The sequence below is a fragment of the Vanellus vanellus genome, assembly GCF_965231255.1.
Source record: "Vanellus vanellus genome assembly, chromosome: 10".
In the NCBI taxonomy this organism is placed as follows: Eukaryota; Metazoa; Chordata; class Aves; order Charadriiformes; family Charadriidae; genus Vanellus; species Vanellus vanellus.
Window position 1 is genome coordinate 2,432,475 of NC_138915.1, and position 18,938 is coordinate 2,451,412.

At 42.3% G+C, this 18,938-nt stretch overlaps 1 protein-coding gene across 1 annotated transcript in view; it reads left to right on the forward strand.

Moving 5' to 3' along the window:
• The window catches only part of LOC309675747 (vascular endothelial growth factor receptor kdr-like), a 136,166-nt gene that overhangs the window by 104,653 nt on the left and 12,575 nt on the right, over positions 1-18,938 (forward strand). The window contains exons 18-28 of the mRNA XM_082488119.1: positions 425-529; positions 2,921-3,034; positions 6,465-6,553; positions 7,859-8,024; positions 8,571-8,668; positions 9,620-9,742; positions 9,845-9,956; positions 15,574-15,673; positions 16,215-16,320; positions 18,034-18,158; positions 18,413-18,491. Coding sequence (XP_082344245.1) covers positions 425-529; positions 2,921-3,034; positions 6,465-6,553; positions 7,859-8,024; positions 8,571-8,668; positions 9,620-9,742; positions 9,845-9,956; positions 15,574-15,673; positions 16,215-16,320; positions 18,034-18,158; positions 18,413-18,491 — 1,217 coding nt within the window. The remainder of the gene's footprint in view (positions 1-424; positions 530-2,920; positions 3,035-6,464; positions 6,554-7,858; positions 8,025-8,570; positions 8,669-9,619; positions 9,743-9,844; positions 9,957-15,573; positions 15,674-16,214; positions 16,321-18,033; positions 18,159-18,412; positions 18,492-18,938) is intronic.

Below are 18,938 nucleotides of genomic sequence, written 5' to 3' on the forward strand. Positions count from 1 at the left end.
CCTGAGTGCCTCAGCTGGCTATCTCCATGACTGTGATTCGTGAGAGATCAGGGTTCCACAATTCTGTGTTTAACCCAGACTCTGACTTCCCAGGGCTTCAGGACAGCTATACGTAATGTTTTTACCCTTAAGCCACATATATGTATTCAGCCTTACCTTCAGCTGAACCCAGATTTATTTATTCTACTCTGTCCTATCACATACTGTATTGCATTAAAGTCATATGGATATAAATGATACCATTTATACCCATATACTGCAAATATGCGATACAGGTTTCTATTGACTATCGGTCTACGCCTACGTTGTGCCTGGGCACTGGAGTCTTGTATTTCTTGCATAGCTGAGAATGCATGTTTCCCTCTTATCTGATGCAGACTGTCATAAGTCCTTTTTGGCTCATTCTTGACTCTTGCTTCTCTAGGTAAAACACTGGGTCATGGTGCTTTTGGGAAGGTGGTGGAGGCGTCTGCTTTTGGCATTGATAAATCTTCAACCTGCAAAACTGTTGCCGTAAAAATGCTTAAAGGTACATATCCCTCTGAGATTCTCACAAGACTCCTCAGGGAATCTGTGGGCAACGAGGTTTCCAGTTCTCAGCCCCAAACCAGTCCCAAGTTCATTGTGTTCAGAAGGGAGTGGGTTTGTCATATGGGAGCAATTAGTCGTTATACAGTGGATGTTAACGTGTAGGAAATGACAAGCGGGCTCCATGCTGTGCTGCTGATTAAGTCTTGTATTCCTAGAGGAGGAAAACAGCAGCTTCCAGGTCTGTGGGGTTAGGAGGGAAACAGATTACAGAATGTAATTACATTAGATAGGCTGAAATTGGATCTAAGCCTTCGATCACAGCCCTTCCAGATGTAGAACAGTTCAAGGGGTTGGAAGAAAAGCAATGCCAAGGGAGTGAATTAGAGACAACTTGCTTGCAATTATTGAAATTAAAGAAAGCTTTTACCATTCAGTGGTGGGGAAGGGGGAACTTGAAGACTATTCTTTCATATTATATTTACTTACAAAGCCTCTGCAGACAACTGATGAATAAATGCATCAGCCAGTACATTCACTACTTGAGTCGGAGGTTTTAACTGTTCACTTAGGATTTTTTCAAAGGTAAAATCGATGCTCACTGGATGGCTTTTCATAGCCCACATTGCTCTGCATTGCTGCTGCATGACAGTATTAACCCCTGCAATGCCACAATTCAGGAACCTCTCTTCTATCACGGTATTTGGCTTCTGTTGCTAGTCACCTCTTCTGATGCTCTGCTACTTCCCATCTCTCTGAAATTTCAAAAACATCACTTTATCACCTGTCTGGACCACCTCCAAACCTAGTCTCCCTCCTCTGCATTAGTCAGTAAATCTTCAGATCATCTTCTCTCCTGCTGTTTCTTCTGTTCCATGCCCATCTCCAGATCTTGGAAATATCCTAGAAGCCCCCGATCCAGACATACTACATTCTCCATCCAAAACCCCGGACAGCTCTGGGTTTTCATTCACTTCCACACTGTGCTTCCCAGCTGATTCTCATGTCAACTCTGCCCTGCCTGCACTTATTCAGCAAACTATTTGATAGTTCCTCCATCATTTTACCCTTTCCTCCCCCAGTGGAGGCAGCAGCCTCCTGGTCTAACCTGACCCTCCCCAACTAACATGCCCATAATTCATCACTTTCCTCAATAAAGCAGATTCTCTAGTGAATCAATCCATTCAGGAAAAAAAAGGCCCTGGAGACGTCCGCATTACTGTCATTTTAGCATTATCTGTTGTTCCCATGAAGTAGACTGGTATCAGTTCTAGGTTGAATGTAATGTGCAAGATTATCCGAAACACTTTTGAGGCTGTTCCGTTTAGATTTCGCCAGGCATGTGTTCCAGCTCATGCCAGGCTAAATCAGGAGTAATACCACCACCCCATGTGCACTCCCACCTACAAACACTGTTAACTGAAGAAATCTTGGGCTTGGAATAATTCCTTCTTTATGACACAATTTGGTGAAAGATTTGTTTGTGGAGAATTCTACAAATGGAAAAAGAAGTTACATTTGTCACACCAGATGATCTGCTATGGAAGTGTTTCTTTATATTTAAATCTTACATGATGCAAAGGCAAAACCAGAGGAAACAGGACACAGCCCCTTTTGTTAAAATACATCATGAAAGTTTTGGAAAGAAGGTAGAGGAAACAAGCCAGCATCTGAACAATGTTCTGGTCTGGAGTGCCTTCCTTAGCTTTGGCAGCAAAAGAGAATGGAAGTACAGTATAACTGGCTAGTCAGTGTTTCACCAAGTGTCAAGTTCATGGTTCACACACAAATATGGCCCCCTCCGCTTTGCTGGAAAATGTATTTCTTGGGTCCATGAGGTCCCACAGGGCTGAGATTTAGCAATGCTGTACATTCTCCAGTACATTTTGGGACCCAACTCACACATGTGTTGGATTCCTCCATCACCTGCGGTGGAGAGTTGCTCAGTACTGTGGAAAAATATATTCTGAGGTATTGTAAAGAAGTACTACTGAACTGCACATCACCATTATAGATGGAGGAGCACATTCTTCTGTGCGCCTCTGTTGCTTGGAGTGGTTTGTTGTTCCTTTACTAAGCTTGCAAAATTCAGTCCTTGCAAAGGCTCTCTGGTATCTGATTTGGGGGGAAAGTTCTCCTGCGGGACAGTAACCCTCCATAACCCATGCTAGAGAAAGGAAGAGTCACCCAAAAGATAAAGTGTTATTCCACTTCATAAAGGTCAACAGACAATGAAACGGATGAATTATTATCTGTTTAAAAGTCTGAAAAGCAAAGATACTGCAAGTAACCTGGGTGGGTTTTGTTTCCAAGTATAAACAGGATCTTGCTGTGTCCTGTTAAAAATATCCTGTTGTGTAAAGATGACTTTTTTCCTGTTTATCTTAAGCAGAATGTGCAACTACTAACGAATGTAAGGCTTTAATGTCTGAACTGAAGATCCTCATCCATATAGGACATCATCTGAATGTAGTCAACCTGCTGGGAGCCTGCACCAAAGCTGGAGGTGAGAAGTTCTCAGGAACTCCAATCAGGAGCAAAGAAGGAACACTATTCAGATACAACAGTGTTGGGATGTTTCTGTGGTGGAGCCCAAGTCTCATGCACGTGCAGTTAATGCAAGCACAAACATTTCTACCTCCCTGCTCACAGGAGAGCTTCTGCTACTGCAGAATATGGCCACATCTCATCAATGTTTCTGAACGTCTTCTCCCAGCCAGTGGTGTCCCTTCTCTATTTTCTTTTTCTGTGTCCTTTGTAAGCTTGTTTTCAAAAGGGATCATGGACTGAAGGGAGGCAGGAATCTTAATTGCAATTAGGTGCCCAGTTCCTCCACATAGGCACTACTGGACCATTTCAAAGGTTCTTCTCCCTCTTCTTCCCTGCTTTATCAGGAGGATGCACCAGGCTGAGCACTTAGCTACTTGAGGCCTCCTCCTTTCCCAAGCACTTCACTCATGCCAGGCAAACTCAGGCATTTTTTGCGTAGTATACAGGAAGCCTGAGGCAGTCCAAAGCTGAATGGAGCAACAGTGTGGACTTCCACAGGTCTGAGATGACACAACTGGCCATACATCATACAAAGAATCCGTTGCAAAGTGCAGACTTAAAGGACTCCATAAAATTTAGACTTTTGTCACTAAAACATCCCTTCCCATACTGCCATACAAAGCATCCTCATCTGTTACTATACTGTGCTTTAACTTCAGGGTAACAACTCTCAGAGATGCCTCTCTACTGCTTACAATGAACCTTCAAAACAATCCTCAAAGGACAAGTTTAGGAGAGCTGAGGACAAAGAAACCAGAGTAAAATAAATGAAGGGGAAAGAGTGAGAGAGATGGTGCGCACATCTGTTGTCATCTGAGACTCCGAAGCTATCATCTTCCCAAAGAACATGTAGTTGTCCAGTCACAGGGGATAAAAGAAATCTTCACTGAGGTAGATTTGGTAGGATGCCAGGAAAGAAAACTTCCCTCCAGCAAGATACTCCCAGTTCCTCAAGGAGCAGACAGCAACCAGCAACCACAGACACCACTGTAATCTGGGAGCCACCAACAGGGAACTTGCTGGAATTGTAGCACTGCAGACCCCAAAAGCTTGTATGGGAGGATGGCCAGCTTTAGCTGGAGGGTTTTAAGATTCAGATGCACAAGCAAGTAGCCTTTGCTTGGGACTGTGAGTAGAGGGGAAGTAACATTATGAATGCTGGTGACTCTCCTCTCCTGTCAAGTCAATGAGGTGGCTTAATGCAAACAGGAGCCTAAAACATGGCATCATTACTAAGAGGTCAATAGTTTTTAACCAAAGCACTCATTCAGCCACTGAGTTCTAGCTGCACAGTAAGACGCATCTCAGTAACTGATCAAATTCTGTGATTGTCCCATCTCTGCGGAACTTTTTTCTCCTGGGAGTCCCTCAGTTTCCCGTTCTCCAGCCTGCTCCATCCCGACTGCCCTCCTAGGTGAAGAGACAACCCTCGCTCTTCCCTGCCAGCTGCCTGGGATTACTCCGGGGAGCAGGCGACAGAACAGAGCAGTGCGGGATGGCCTTGCAGGGCACTGAGGAGCCTCTAGGCAGGCACTGGTTTTGTTACCTTTGAGCAATGCAACTGCAGACTAAAGAAAAATAGCCTAGAGCTTTCGAGACAGACACTGGGATAAGAGTTACTATTAAAATGCCATTGCAGAATACAGTGCTTTCTCCTTCCTTGTTAGGTTTTAGGTAACTATATAATGGTATTCCTGATGAAGACTGATATTAAGTATGCACATATATTATTTTAACAATATAAAAAATAACAAATTTTAACACCTTGTCTGAGTGTATGATGTTAAGCAGTTAGAACGAATGCATAGTATATGTTTTACAATGAGGAAATAAAATACGGAGGGGCCATGTCTAGGAAGCATTTAAAAAACATGAATAAATCACTATGCTGGAATCTGCATTTCCTCAGGGAATCCATAAGGGACATTCGACTCTAGGTTTTTCAGAACAATGTACCCCAGAGATCTCTTGTGCACTGCCAGATCCCAGCGCTGCCACCTTTAAGCCCAAGTGAGCAGTGTTGTGTGGTCAGCAGTAGAACCTCTGCCAGCTCTGATTTTGGGCCAGTTGTGTTTTTGCAATCACTGGTAGAGTATACTCAGGTGCTGAACATGTCACAGCTGTAGTCAATAGGAACTAGGAAGTCGTGAGCAGCCCAAAGGTGTGTATTCAATCTAGCAGTGCTATAGGACTGTACAAATAAAGAGCCTGACAGAAATATGCAATGTTATTATCGGCAAGCTATTGGTTATTATGCTAGAATTCACCATCTCCCTTTTAATGGGATGACCTGCTTCCAAACAGTACTCATCACCCAGTCTCAGACAGGACACAGCAACCCAACTAGAATGTCTGAGGTTCACTCTTCCCTCCTCGACCACTCCTCTCCCTTACAGCCCTGCTCTCAGCCTTTTCAGTCAATATTGTACGTGTCAGACTGGACTAAGGGGGCAGACACAGTACAGGTCTGTATGCGCATTCCTGATACAGCCAGATGGAAGTGCTGCTTAGAGCTGCCTCCTTCCCGAATGGCCAAGTGCAGCTCTCAGTGCTTTTCCTTTGATTTTCAAACTCCTGAGTCTGAACCACGGACCTTCTAGGCAGAAAAAGGTTTCTGGACATGAAAAGCTGGTTGCTTAGGACTGATAATAATACATGTTTATATGCATTCTAGTCCTACAATTTCACCTTATCTTACATTTGATGATTACAAGAAACAGTGATTATGCTAAAGGTAGGGAATGTAGCTTTTCCCTTTCCTAAAAGTTCACGCTGAAACATAAGAGCATTTTCAAGCAGATCTTAAAAATATGCATAATTGTATAAAAGCAGCAATTGCATTGAACTCTCCAGCAGTTTGCACAGAAATAAGCAAGGAAGAAACTGATAGGACTTTCCAGGCTTTCAAAAACTTCAGACTAAATATTTTTGCAACTTTTGATTTTGCTCTGTCTATGATCCTGCATACTTTTATTGCCTCTAGTGGCATCAGCTCCACCCAAACCAAACATTTGTGAAGGCAGCAGAGAAAAATGAAGATGGGTCCGTGTTATGGATCTATGTATAGAGTAAAACAACCTTAATAGCATATGGGATTGTATATTCTTATTTAGCATCCTGAATTTTCCTTTGTTTATAAATAAGGAACAAATACCAACTGTTACCATCTAATGGGGAAAACTAGGAATCAGTACCGTGTTCCCTTCTCTCCAATATCCACTACTGATGGTGTGCTTCTGGAGTGTCACTTCTCTGTTTCCTAATCTACTCATCTGTATAATAGGAATGACAGTATTTACTTCTTTTGAAGAGAATTTGTGAGGGTAAGTTAGTATTAAGTGCTTTGTAGTGCTTCAAAACTCATTTGACTTTCACTGTCTTTTTAGGTCCTTTAATGGTCATAGTAGAATATTGCAAATATGGAAATCTGTCCAACTATCTAAGAGGAAAACGAGGAGATTTCATTGCATACAAGGTAAAAAAAAGATAGGCTTCTCATAGTCACAAGGCAGAGAATTAACAACCACTGACCACCAGTTGGATTATTTTCTGCATTGACAGTGAGACAGTTTGGTATTGATATAGGCACTTGATTTTCTCACCACATTTCAATTTGTATGAGCAAGAAAATGCATCTTTTTCCCCTGTAGAATCTCACTCCCATCCTCTTCTTTTCTAGCACCTACTAAAGCATTAGCTGCAAACAGCCAAGCACTCTAGTGCATGTGAGAGGGGATTACTTGCCAGATACTACCCAGCACAAGGGGGGCAACAAAGTAGTAGTGAAAAACTGGTTTTAACTGAACTAGAAGGTGAACCCTCCCAAAATTCAAGCCTAGTTTGGGGATTTTTGTTTCTAGGCCCATCCCCTCAGCTACCAAAAGCAGCTCACCTCTCCATCACCTGCTCATTCCCATCTTCTGTGTTCTCCCTTCCCCTGTGCCAACCTAAAAGTCTGTGCTGTATGCAGCGGACTGAAGCACGAACATCGTCTGCATTAAAACTAACCAAATGGTTTCAGTTTCCAAACGGTTGTCTGCATCTACACAAACATTTGTGCTAGCACAAATTGGGCGAGGATACGGGGGAAGACACAGGAGGGCAGAAATCAGCGATGGGGAGAGGATGGGACTACCTCCTCATTGTGAAAATACAGCGTGGAAAGGGCTCTCTGATCTAAGACCTGCCAGAAACTGGAGCCTCCCCAAGATTATTTTCCTGGATGATTCTATTATTATTATTATTATTATCATTATTATTATTATTATTATTATAGCTATTGTGTACAGGCACAACAGTACGTAAGGTACTCTGTGTAAGAGAAGGAGATTTTCCTGGTACAGTCACTCAAAATTTCTTTTCTCACCATTTTTTTCATGAATTGCAGGGACTGGTTCTGTCTCGCTCCCCAGGACAGGGTGAGACAGGCGCATTTCAGTGCACCTCAGGCACATTCCTTGAACTGTGATTTTTAACATGGTTTCCTAAGAAAGCAAGAGGTACAGAATTAAAATACATCTTTGATCATTTATCAGTCTCACCCGGCCAGCTTCCAGCTGACTTTAATGGTGGAATATTGCTCTCAGTACAATGGAAGGTTCTGTATTAATAAATAGGAAACCAGGCTTCATTAGTTCTGCGATTCAGGGAACACCACGTTCAAACATGATTTAAGCTCAGCTTCAAAGGACGCTTTCTCCATATGCCATTCTGTTACGTATTTTGAATCCCCAGGCATTGCAGCATCCAAAGCTAAAAATCAGTTTTACACCATTTCTAGTCCCAGGAAAACTCGGACCAAGCAGAGAAAAGTCTGGATGAGTCCAACAGTGATCTGACTGAACTGATCAAGAGGCGCCTTGAGAGCGTGGCCAGCACAGGAAGCTCTGCCAGCTCAGGATTTATTGAAGATAAGAGTTACAGCGATTCAGAAGATGATGAAGAAGGTAAAAGAAACCTACCTAATCCCGCGTCTTTTATTGTAAAGATTTCTATTGTTTGGCTAGTGCCACACACACTGTCACACACTTTACAAGCTCTTACACAGCTTAACTTGTCCCTGAAATCACAAATTCTTTCTCTTGCCTGTGCCCCACTCCAACTTTCTCACAAAAAGAGATTTGCAATAATGTATGCATATAAAAGCGGTTGCGTAAGAGGAATAATAGCAATATTTTGCCAGAAGATTTGTGGGGCCAGTCTGTCCCCAGCCTCGTCGCTCACTCACTATAAATAGTTTCCCTCACTTTTACCCCCAGATGTTGTTTTCCCCATAGCTAAATGACATGATTAATATTGGATGGAACTTTTTTAATCATCTGATCTTCTGCCTCTAGGTCAGTGGTTCCTAAACCAGAGCTGTAATCCTAGCAGTGAATTCATGTAACAATACTCAGATGCAGGGCTAGGGTCATCAGCATGCAAGTGGCACCAGTGCCAAAACAGTTTGGAGCTGCTGTCTAGTGTTTTGACGTGTCTGTGATCTCTCCTAGATGCTGAGGATCTGTACAAGCGGCCCCTGACTTTGGAGGATCTGATTTGCTACAGCTTCCAAGTGGCAAAAGGCATGGAGTTTCTCGCCTCCCGAAAAGTGAGCTCATTAAAACATCAGGGCTGAACTTCTTTCACAGAATCATGAGTATCTGATATGAAGAAATCCATATATACTTTTGAGCCTGAGTAATCTGCTTTTGGCTTTTATATTTAAGTGTTGGAGATCACATTAGCTCTGGTCGTTAAGCGATAAGTAGCACTGAAGGAGCTGTGAAGGAATATCCATCATGTTCTTGGCTACAAGGACTGGCATCTGTAACGTGAGAGTTTAGATAGAAGGAGTGAATACAGATTGTAAGACAATTTGTGGAACTGACTCATAAATAAATGCAGAAAAGGATTCTCATAGAGAAAGACACGTCTAATATGGTCAACAAAAGTACTACTGAAAAACAAAGAGGGAGTATCCAGCTATTTATTTAGCTTGTCAGCAATGTTGGAGATTGGCAGCAAAGTTAGCACCTCTTTTGGGTACAAAAAAAAGCACATTTGTAGCCTGTGGCACGTCTGCTTTTCAAGTAAATTGAATGTAATACGCATGCACAAAACTGAGAGCTTGCACTTACCACGCAGTACCAGGGTAGCGCGCACAGAAATCACGAGCAGTTACCCCAGTCTCACACGCACTCGTGGGACTGCATTTGCAAATGCAGCTGCAGCTGCCTTTTTGACCTCTCCCAAACTTCTCGCAGAACAATTAACTGGAAAATGGCACTCACTTTGTCTCATCATAACTGTGACCATTATTTCACATAGAAAAATCAGAAATCTAACGGTAATACTTGTCTTGTTCTCTGAGTTATTTTCTCTTTTCTATATGACAGTATATTTGCGGCAGATACACACACACACTTTTCTTCTCTAACCTGTTTGCAACAAAAGTTCATTTATCTTTCCATTTCCAAAGAAGGACTCATGCTTTCAACTCTAGCTGTGGCTCATTGTCTAGGCAGACCCTCTGATCTTGCTTGTCCTTATTCCTTCACAGTGCATTCATCGGGACTTGGCAGCAAGGAACATCCTTCTTTCAGAGAACAATGTGGTTAAGATCTGTGACTTTGGACTAGCCAGGGATATTTACAAAGACCCTGACTATGTACGGAAAGGAGATGTAAGTGGAAGAAACTTGAAATGCTAATCTCAAGATTTTATTCCCCTTGGGCAGATTAGTAACAACAGTCCTGGCGATGTGTTGTATCGTTTGCATTCTTAGGCAAGACTTCCACTCAAATGGATGGCTCCAGAAGCTATTTTCGACAAAATTTACACAACGCAGAGTGATGTGTGGTCTTTTGGAGTGCTGCTATGGGAAATATTTTCTCTAGGTAAGGATGGTTTAAAACCTTTTTTTCCCCTAATTTATGTCTCTATTGCTAAGAAAAGCTTTTAGCAAAAGGTGATAATGTGGTGCTATTTTTCTATTTCAGTTAGTACAAGCGCACAGTGCAGATCAGGTGTAAAATAAAGTCACTGGACTGTAGTCAAGGAGAACACCGCCTGGCAAAGTACATGAAAACAGTAAATATTGGGGAGGGGGGAACAAAACAAAATCCAAAACCCTGGACCTAACATTTGTAATAACTGAAACCAAGAGAGCACAGAGATAATGCAAGCCTCTGCTGCTCGGGAATGAAATATTTCTTTGAGAGCAATGAAGAAGTCTCCCTGTCAAACCTTATTTTTCTCTAAGCAGTCTGCTTCAGGAAACCACACGGCTCAAAGGTTGCAGAGGATTACACTGCTGTTGACATAGTGGTCTGATGTTGCTAGCGGCAGCCCATGGAACACAAGGGAGTTTGCCCCCATGACATCTCATCCCAGCTTGATTATCTTCCCCACAAAATCTAAGTAAGATTTTCTAAGAAAGAAAAATGTATTGGCAGCAGCTGCCATCAGGTTGATATAAGAAGCAGTGCTAGACTCTGCGTAAGTCATTTTGGCAGCAAACAGATAGAACACATACTCTTCTGGCCATATCATTTGCAAGCCACAACATTTTTGAAAGAATAGTAATGGTGTTCCTTATGTACGATAGATTTCATCTTACAGTGCTGTTAGAAATCTCAGCCTCGCTGAGATCTGGTTACTGTCCAGCAGATAAAGCCCTGAAATTTAAACAAGCAGTCTTACAGACAGTTGGACTTTGCCACTCTCGAATTCTCCTTGCAGAGCGGCAAGTTTTGTTTTCCTGAGGGAATTTAGGAATGTCAGCTCTGGCTTTTTAATCAGCATTCGCAGACAAAAGAAAACAAGAAGCATTGTCGACTTAAGCTGCTGAATTTTAAAGCAAACTCTGTAATCCCCTACTATCTTTGGTTCATGGATCAGTTGAAATTAATGATTGGGCTCAAGATCCCAAGTCCAGATCTGGATGCAAAGTCTGGAGCTGTTCCTATCCTAATCTTTATTTAGGGCTGGCTGCAAAGATCACAACCTGATTTCAGTCCAAGTCTTTGATTTCGACTTTTCTCTAGTTTGTATCGGCATGCAAAACAAAGTTCATACTCAAATGGTTAAAACAAGTGGCAGTTAGGGCTTTCTCCGGAGTGCAGTCCTATTTATTTAGAGTTTTGTTACTTCGCTGTAACACCTCCATGGCTCTGTAACAGCATCACCTGCTGCATGTGTTTTGAAACACCACAGAAAGACAAAGCTCCAGAAGCGCCGGCAATGCCCCAGTTCTAATAGATTATTCCAGAAGATGTATTAGCATTAGCATGCAGAGACACACTCAGAGGGGACAGTCTCTCCATTGGGCATCTCCAAGGAACCAAATGAAGTGAATACTGATGAATGACAAGGACCACTGCAGAAGGCAAAGTGTTTATACCATTCCCAGGGGTCCTGACAGAGTTTAACAGATGTGAACTTCGGGTCATTTGGCCTTTAATGCTGGAGATTAATAAAAATTAAAATATAGTCACTGAAATTCATCTCTATTTTAAGTATTTTTAAAAATAATTTATCTGGTTTCTTTTAATTTTAGATAGCCTCTTTTCTTAATGAAGGTGCTTACTTGGAACAATAGACTGTCCTCTTCTGAATTCAGAGGAATCTACTAAATTACTCCAAGGGCTGCCATCCGTAGAGCAGCCTCTGCCCTCGTTCTGACGTAGATCACAAACTACTTTCTTCAATCCGTGGCACAGGTTCAAAAGCAGTCATTTTCTCTAAGAGGGTTTTTCATACAGATCATCCAGGCATGTCTGTGGTTTGGCACTACTCACATCTGCAGCTCACGCGATAAATATTTAATTAAGGATTTGTGTCACTGATTGAACTCTCTTACATAAAAGTTTTACAGATCATTGAGAGCCAGGGGATGGAAGTTATTTGTCGTTGCTACAGGGTATGTTTTGGCTCCCGTTTACAACTGCTGCTTTTTACTGGGTCCCACAGACTTAGCACCCTCTAAAAAGGAAAAAATACTGATTAGCAAAATGCACAGTTTAGTTTGGACATGGGTCCTTTCAGGGTCAGAAGTTGAATGAAGCACGATAGGCTTTCTCCAGAAAGGCTGGCAGACTGGATCCATTTTGGTGATACACAGCGAAATCAGGACTTGAGAGACTGTTAATTTTCATTTGGGACTGAGTCTGCATGGAGCTTTGCATTATTTAAATGGGGTCAGCTCACCTCATGTCAGGTAACACCAGCGATGTTTAATACATCTTGAAATCACTTACATCGCGCATTACAGAATGTTGGCGTCTCCTGGAATTTAAATGTGCACTGTTCAAAAAGCAATCAAAGATAATTATGTAAACAAGCAGTGCCTGGTAGTATAACATCAGCATCTTATTATCCTACTAAAATAAAACCAAGATCAAAAGAGTGCTACTATATCCAGCGCATGCCACATCTTTGAGCATTTTGGAAGATTTCCCCTAAGGAAAACGTCCTGTGTAGACCTTACGCCATATGTTTCAGCCTACATTTCTCCCAAGCTGTCTTAGCTTCCCAAATCCAAGTTATTAGGCTTATCACATAGTCCAGATGAAGTACAATGGTTAGTAGAGGTGGAAAAGGAAGAGTTCCTTGCTTTTATGATCTGAGCTGCCTCCAGCTGGTAGGAGGCCAGCACCACTCAAAACGTAAACTACCGAAAGACCTTGCAATCAAAAATTATTCTTTGCCTTCCCTGTACTTGCTTTCACCAATATATTGCAGTTGATATGATCAATGATGTAATCAAAGATAGATAGATTGTGAGATCAAGTGGAATTCTTCATCCCTCCTCACCCAATTCTACCACTGTGCTCATGAGCCAGATCCGGCCAGTGATACTCAGTAAGCTGAGGGGTTTCTTTTGCACATCAGCGTGGTCAGGGTAAAACAGCCATTCATCAGTGGCATGACTCCATTCAGCTCCTCCTGATGGCAATTGGTTGGCCATGATGACACAACAATCGCACAATGCTGTCGGAAATGAATGAAAAAGGCCACGCAGCCCATCTCTTCTCTAATGAGGGGTGGTGTTTTCAGTGTTGCCCCACTACATTGACAGTCTAGAGCTAACTAGATCAAGTGTGGCTTATTCTCACTTCTCTTGAGAGGCTGCTGCTAAACAGATACAGGATCAACTGGGCAAGCCACAGATGTATTTGTGAAGCCTCAGTACCTTGTAAAGGTTTGTAAAGATAAACCTGCACAGGTGAAAAGAGAAGCCAGTGAGAGTTCAGGAGATGCACCCAGAGAGCAGTTTAGTAGTTTGGACAACAGTCAGTGCCCCCAGAGCCTGTTCCTATCCTTACCCTTCATCACAGTGTAACTGTGGGAAAGTGACACTATAGTTTCTATCCATCTGTTTATTCAGAGAGACCTGGTGAGTTGATAGAAGCCTGTTTTGAGATCTTTGGCTAATGGGTGATGCCATGTGAGCTGAACATTACATTAGCAGGTTATTACGATCATGATGACAGGCCAAGACAAAACTAGGAAGGAAAATCAAGATATAAAGCAGAAATGAAGGTCCTGACTATTTCCAATCTACATAATTCCAGAAAACACTCTTAATACTGTGATCTGATACTTGCGCATCAAGGCAATTCAGATCTGCTGTGGCTAAGCATCCCTGAGCTTTGAATGTCATTGGAGCCCGTTTGGTGTGTTGAGATGCCCTCTTAGAAAGTTGCCAGGATCTTTGCTCCCCAGTGCACAGTTTTGCAGATTGAGCAGTCAGATTCGCAGAGTAGAATAATTCTGGGAACAGCCACATTTTGGCACCATCTTCACTGCTTTTATCCAAAAGATTTCTGCTGTGCTTGTTGTGTCTCCAAGTGCACAGCACACGATAGTGTTCCCAAATGGGGGGGGGGGAATAGGCAGGAAATAGGCAGGAATGTTATAGACAGTAAACCATTTGGAGGTTCCTCGAGGGCTGGATACAGATCCAGATTCCATTCAATCCCTTATGTTAAGACTTGATTAAACTTTCTTCCAAATTCACCATGCAGCCTCCAGGATGCCTAAACATGAAAGACAAGGGGTGCACTGCATGAGAATCCGTTACTGAGAAGGAAGGGAAGAAAGCTTACAGATCTCTTAGGTCTATCTACAGTAAGTTCAGCAACTTTTCACAACTTCATTGTGGACATCTCTTGAATTTTACTTATGAGGTCTGGATCACTCAGATGCCAGAGCGCTTTCTCAAATTAGATATTTGTTCCCCTTATTTATGGTGCATCATAAAGTGCAGGTATCACACAACAAAGATCACAACCTCTCAAAAGCCCCCACTCACTCATTAGTTGAGGAGAAAAGCACATTCAATGCATACGTAGATTTACACTAGTCATTCCTCCGAAGAAAACCAAAAAAGGAAAGTGAAAAAAGTCTCACTCTTTCATTTTGGTGACTGCAAAGCTCACTTTTTCATAGAACGGTTTAGATTCAAAGGGACCTTAAAGACCATCTAGTCCCACCCCGCTGCCCTGGGCAGGGACACCTCCCACCAGCCCAGGTTGCTCCAAACCCCGTCCAACCCGGCCTTGAACACCTCCAGGGATGGGGCAGCCGCAGCTTCTCAGGGCAACTTCTGCCAGTGCCTCACCACCCTCACAGTGAAAAATTTCTTCCAAATATCTAACCTAAATCTACCCTCTTCCAGTTTGAAGCCATTCCCCCTCATCCTATTGATATAATGCCATCAGTCCCTTTACAGAAGCCTACCTCTCAAAAGCAATCACAGTTGCCACGAACTGTGCTCCCAGGTTTCACACTAACAACTGAGTGACCCTGAAAATAAGCAGCATCAAACGTACACTCAGAAAACAAGACTACAAATTTGGAAGGTCATCTTTTCAAGGATATTTTCCCTGTAGGGCTGCATAATGCATATACAATAGTACATTGGCGAACCAGGAGAGGAGGAGTACAATTCCACACCTGAGGTTGAACTGCAAGGTTCTCATATCCTTCTGCAGGAGCCAGATGCCTACAGCCTTCTCTTCATTTACTCACAGAAGCCAGCGAGGCCAGAGATTCTAAAGCAATGAGTGATGAGCAGGACCGACTTACTTCATGTGTGTTCACTTAGGGCAGGATACTGGCAGACTAACAGTTTGGAAAACAGGATGTAGTCAATTGAATAAGTTGGAAGCTTTCTACCACTGACCAAGAGGTCATTTAAAGTCTCAAACTAATGAAATTTATTTCTCTTCTGCAATATTTTACCTTGGAGTGGTCCTGGCCATATCACAAATGCAGAGGAGCCGGCATGATTGAAATCTCTAACAAGATAGAGTGAGTCTGTAACAGGTTTCCAAATACAACATGTCGACAGTAAGTGATTGCAACCCCTTCTTTGCTCTAGCTTCTTTTACTGTCAGACTGTAGGTAATCTCAACTGCTCAGCAGAAATCACCAATACATGTTTAATTCACTGGGCTGGGAAATAGGAATTGTGCCATTCTGCAGCCTCCTCCTTATTTCTCCCATCAGGTGCCTCACCATACCCCGGAGTGCAGATAGATGAGGACTTTTGCCGTCGGCTCAAAGAAGGAACCCGGATGAGATCTCCAGAGTACTCTACTCCAGAAGTGTAAGAGCACCAGGTTTTGTATTGAGAGCTGACACATGCCATGTCAGTATTACAAAAGAGATGGTACTTAAGTGTGGAGGGAGAAGGAGACCTCACCAGACGACAGCTGTGTATTTTGGATTTTGTTTTCAGTAAACGTTGTAGTTGTGCATATCTTGGGTGTCCTGATACCACAGACGACCAAGGCATCTTGACCTTTGCCCACAACAAGATTCACAGATCTCCCCGTGTCAGTTGTAGTTCATGAACCTCAGTTCAGGAGACTACTGTGTCTGCCTCCATTTCCAACTCTGTGACGGAAACTAGGTGTCCATAACTGACTTATTTCAGCAGTATCAGCTTATCTGAGGCAGAAATGTAGAAGGAAAAAGCATCCCACATGGAAACTAGAATAGAATTTCAGCACATGGAGATTTGAACATGTCTTAATCCAAAACTATCCAAATAATGACCAAAACAAGCAGCAGCGGCGGCAGCAAGGAACAATTTGGAAGCAAAACTCCTGTCCTTTTCCTTTCTTAATACCTATGTTTTTATCTAGCTACCAGACAATGCTGGACTGTTGGCACGGAGTACCCACAGAGAGGCCTACTTTCACGGAGCTTGTGGAGCGCTTAGGAGACCTTCTTCAAGCCAATGTACAGCAGGTACAGCAACACAAACATTTCTCCAAGAAATGTGTACATACAGATATATACGTATGTGGATCCGTGCACAGGTAAAGACTATGTTGAGCAGTAGTATTACATTTGACTTCATAACAGAGGTCACAAGGAAAATGGCTGATGGGATGAGCAAAGAAAATGTTAACTATACAAAGGGGATTATATTTCAAAACTAAATGTTTGTCCATCCATAATAAGCAGAAACTTACATTAATTAAAAAAAGGCTCAGTTGCCCCTTGGAGGAACAATAGTGCTTTATCTCACAAACAATTTTAATTAGATTCCAACATAGTAAACTGCCAGTAGTTGGTCTGAACTTTCTCTCTCATTTTCTCAGCTTATGTTCATCAGTGCTCTTAGGAGCTTTAAAATGATGCAGTTTAAAGCTCAGAAAGTCAATTACATAATTATTAATTTCATAATAGTTAAATCAGTTGTTTTCTTCTTCAGTAAAAACAACCAGACCAGTTATGTAACTGCCAATTTAATTTAAGAAGATATCAAACACTCTCCTCCAGCTCCTTCCTGTTTGTAAACAAATTTAGTGAAGCTAAGTCGAAGAGGGCCCAGTTTGCAATATGAAGAGCTTGTGAGTTTTATCCTACAACCAAAGTAAATTAGGGAGACATAAAAATCATGATAAGGGAATAGGGCACTTAACTGCTTCTCAAAATTAAAAAAAAAAATCAAGCAAAGGGAAATTTGGACAAATAGTTTTAGGACTTGAAGGAAGAGTAATTTCTGAAGATTACTGCAGGGGTGTAATGACAATGCAGAGGTTATTGAGATGTGTACTGAATGCCATTAAACTTGCAGCATCAATTTCTTGTAAGGACAAGAAATAAAATCCTTTAAGGCTACCATTTGAAGGACCAGCTCTTCCTAAGCTGCAACTCCTTAAGTTGAACATAAGCAAAAAGTCTATACATAGGCAATATTCTTTTACCTATGCCAAAATGCGTTAAAGTCATATCAGCCATAGGGGCTTGGTGACTGCATGCCGCTCCCTCCCTTCTCCCAAACACATGGCTTAAACCTGGATTTAGGTGTCCCTGAGACTGGTCCCTTGGAATTCCCGTAGAGGCCAACGCAATGACAATATAGAGGACTGCTTTCCTGAAGTGCAGATCCATGAAATTCCATTCACCTTCATTGAGGAAGAACAGCCACACATCTGGAATGTAGTAGCGATCACAAAGAAATTGCTGCAAACTCATGAAAGATGCTGCTGTGAAAGTCACCAAAGCCTTCTACTTTGTAAACTGGACACATGTATATCGACACCGTGAATACAACCGTCGCGTTGCTGTGCCGTATGCGAGTCTGTAACTGCTATAGACCAGTGAAGCACCAGCTCGGGCTGAGGTGCCTGGAAGAGAAAACACGCTAACTACAGATGAGTACTGGAACATTAGAGACCATTTTCAGCCATTCTGTGCCGTAGGTTTCCTAAAGTGTACCGTTTTCCTCATACAAAGCCTCGTACACAGTAAATGTTGGATAAAGCTATACATTCTAGCTTCCACATGTGGTGAAGAACATGATAATCACTTTGAAGAAACATCATAAAGTAAAGCTAAAATAAAATCTTTCTTTCTCAGTGTAAAGCTCTGTAGAAGACAATAACCTTTTACATCTGAGATGCAGTACAAAATGAATTTACGAGCTTTGTGTTCTTTTATGTTATTACATAGGATGGTAAAGACTATATTCCACTGAACATCACCTTGCGTCCTGATGGAGAATCTAACTCCAAAACTTGCCTGGTGGAAGAGAACTTGAACAACTGTGTTAATCGCTGGAGTGCAGTGGAAACTGGGTAAGAAAAATATCTACGGGGGCGGAAGGGAAAGATTTGCTATAGCTGGGCACTGTTTCCTGTCCTCTCTCAATACGGCTGTTTTAAAGCAGTTGGACAGACACATTTGTCAGGGTACGGTTTCTTAGTTACAAGAGATGAAAAAAGAAAACTGGTCCAGGAAACTGAGCTGTGTCAGGGATGTTAATTGAGCTACCAACTGGTGCAGCATCTGCTTGGGTTTTATGCTGACCCCTCAACTTTCTTGCTTTCAGTAACAACAGCAAGAAGCGACCACTGAGTGTGAAGACATTTGATGAGGTGCCAGTGGAAAAGGAGAAAGTGATGCATGAGGTAAGCGAGGTGATTGCATCCTTCTCCACCGGGTTCACAGATCACTTGTCACCAGCACCAGAAACAGTTATTAGAGCTTTTGAAATCTGTTTGTTAAGAAAAAGCTTTAAATCAAGCAGAATATTTGGCCCCAGCATCTCACACGTAGGTCTGTGTGACAACAAAGAGGGACCCACATTTATCTTAACAAATAATTTAAAGAGAAGCTCATGCCCGATTATCCTGGCTTTGATCAGCCTAAGGGGCTTTACATTACATATTTCAATATGTTTTTTCCACCCTAAGAAAATGGCAGCTCATTGAAAAGGAGCCTTTGGAAGGAAATGTGTCCAGAACACATTCTGGCTGGCTGAGACAGCCAATAACTTGGTGGTGGTGAGGGTGTTCAGTTCTGGGCAGACAAGACCAAGATTCAAGTTCCTGCTCTACTTGATTCACACAAAGGGC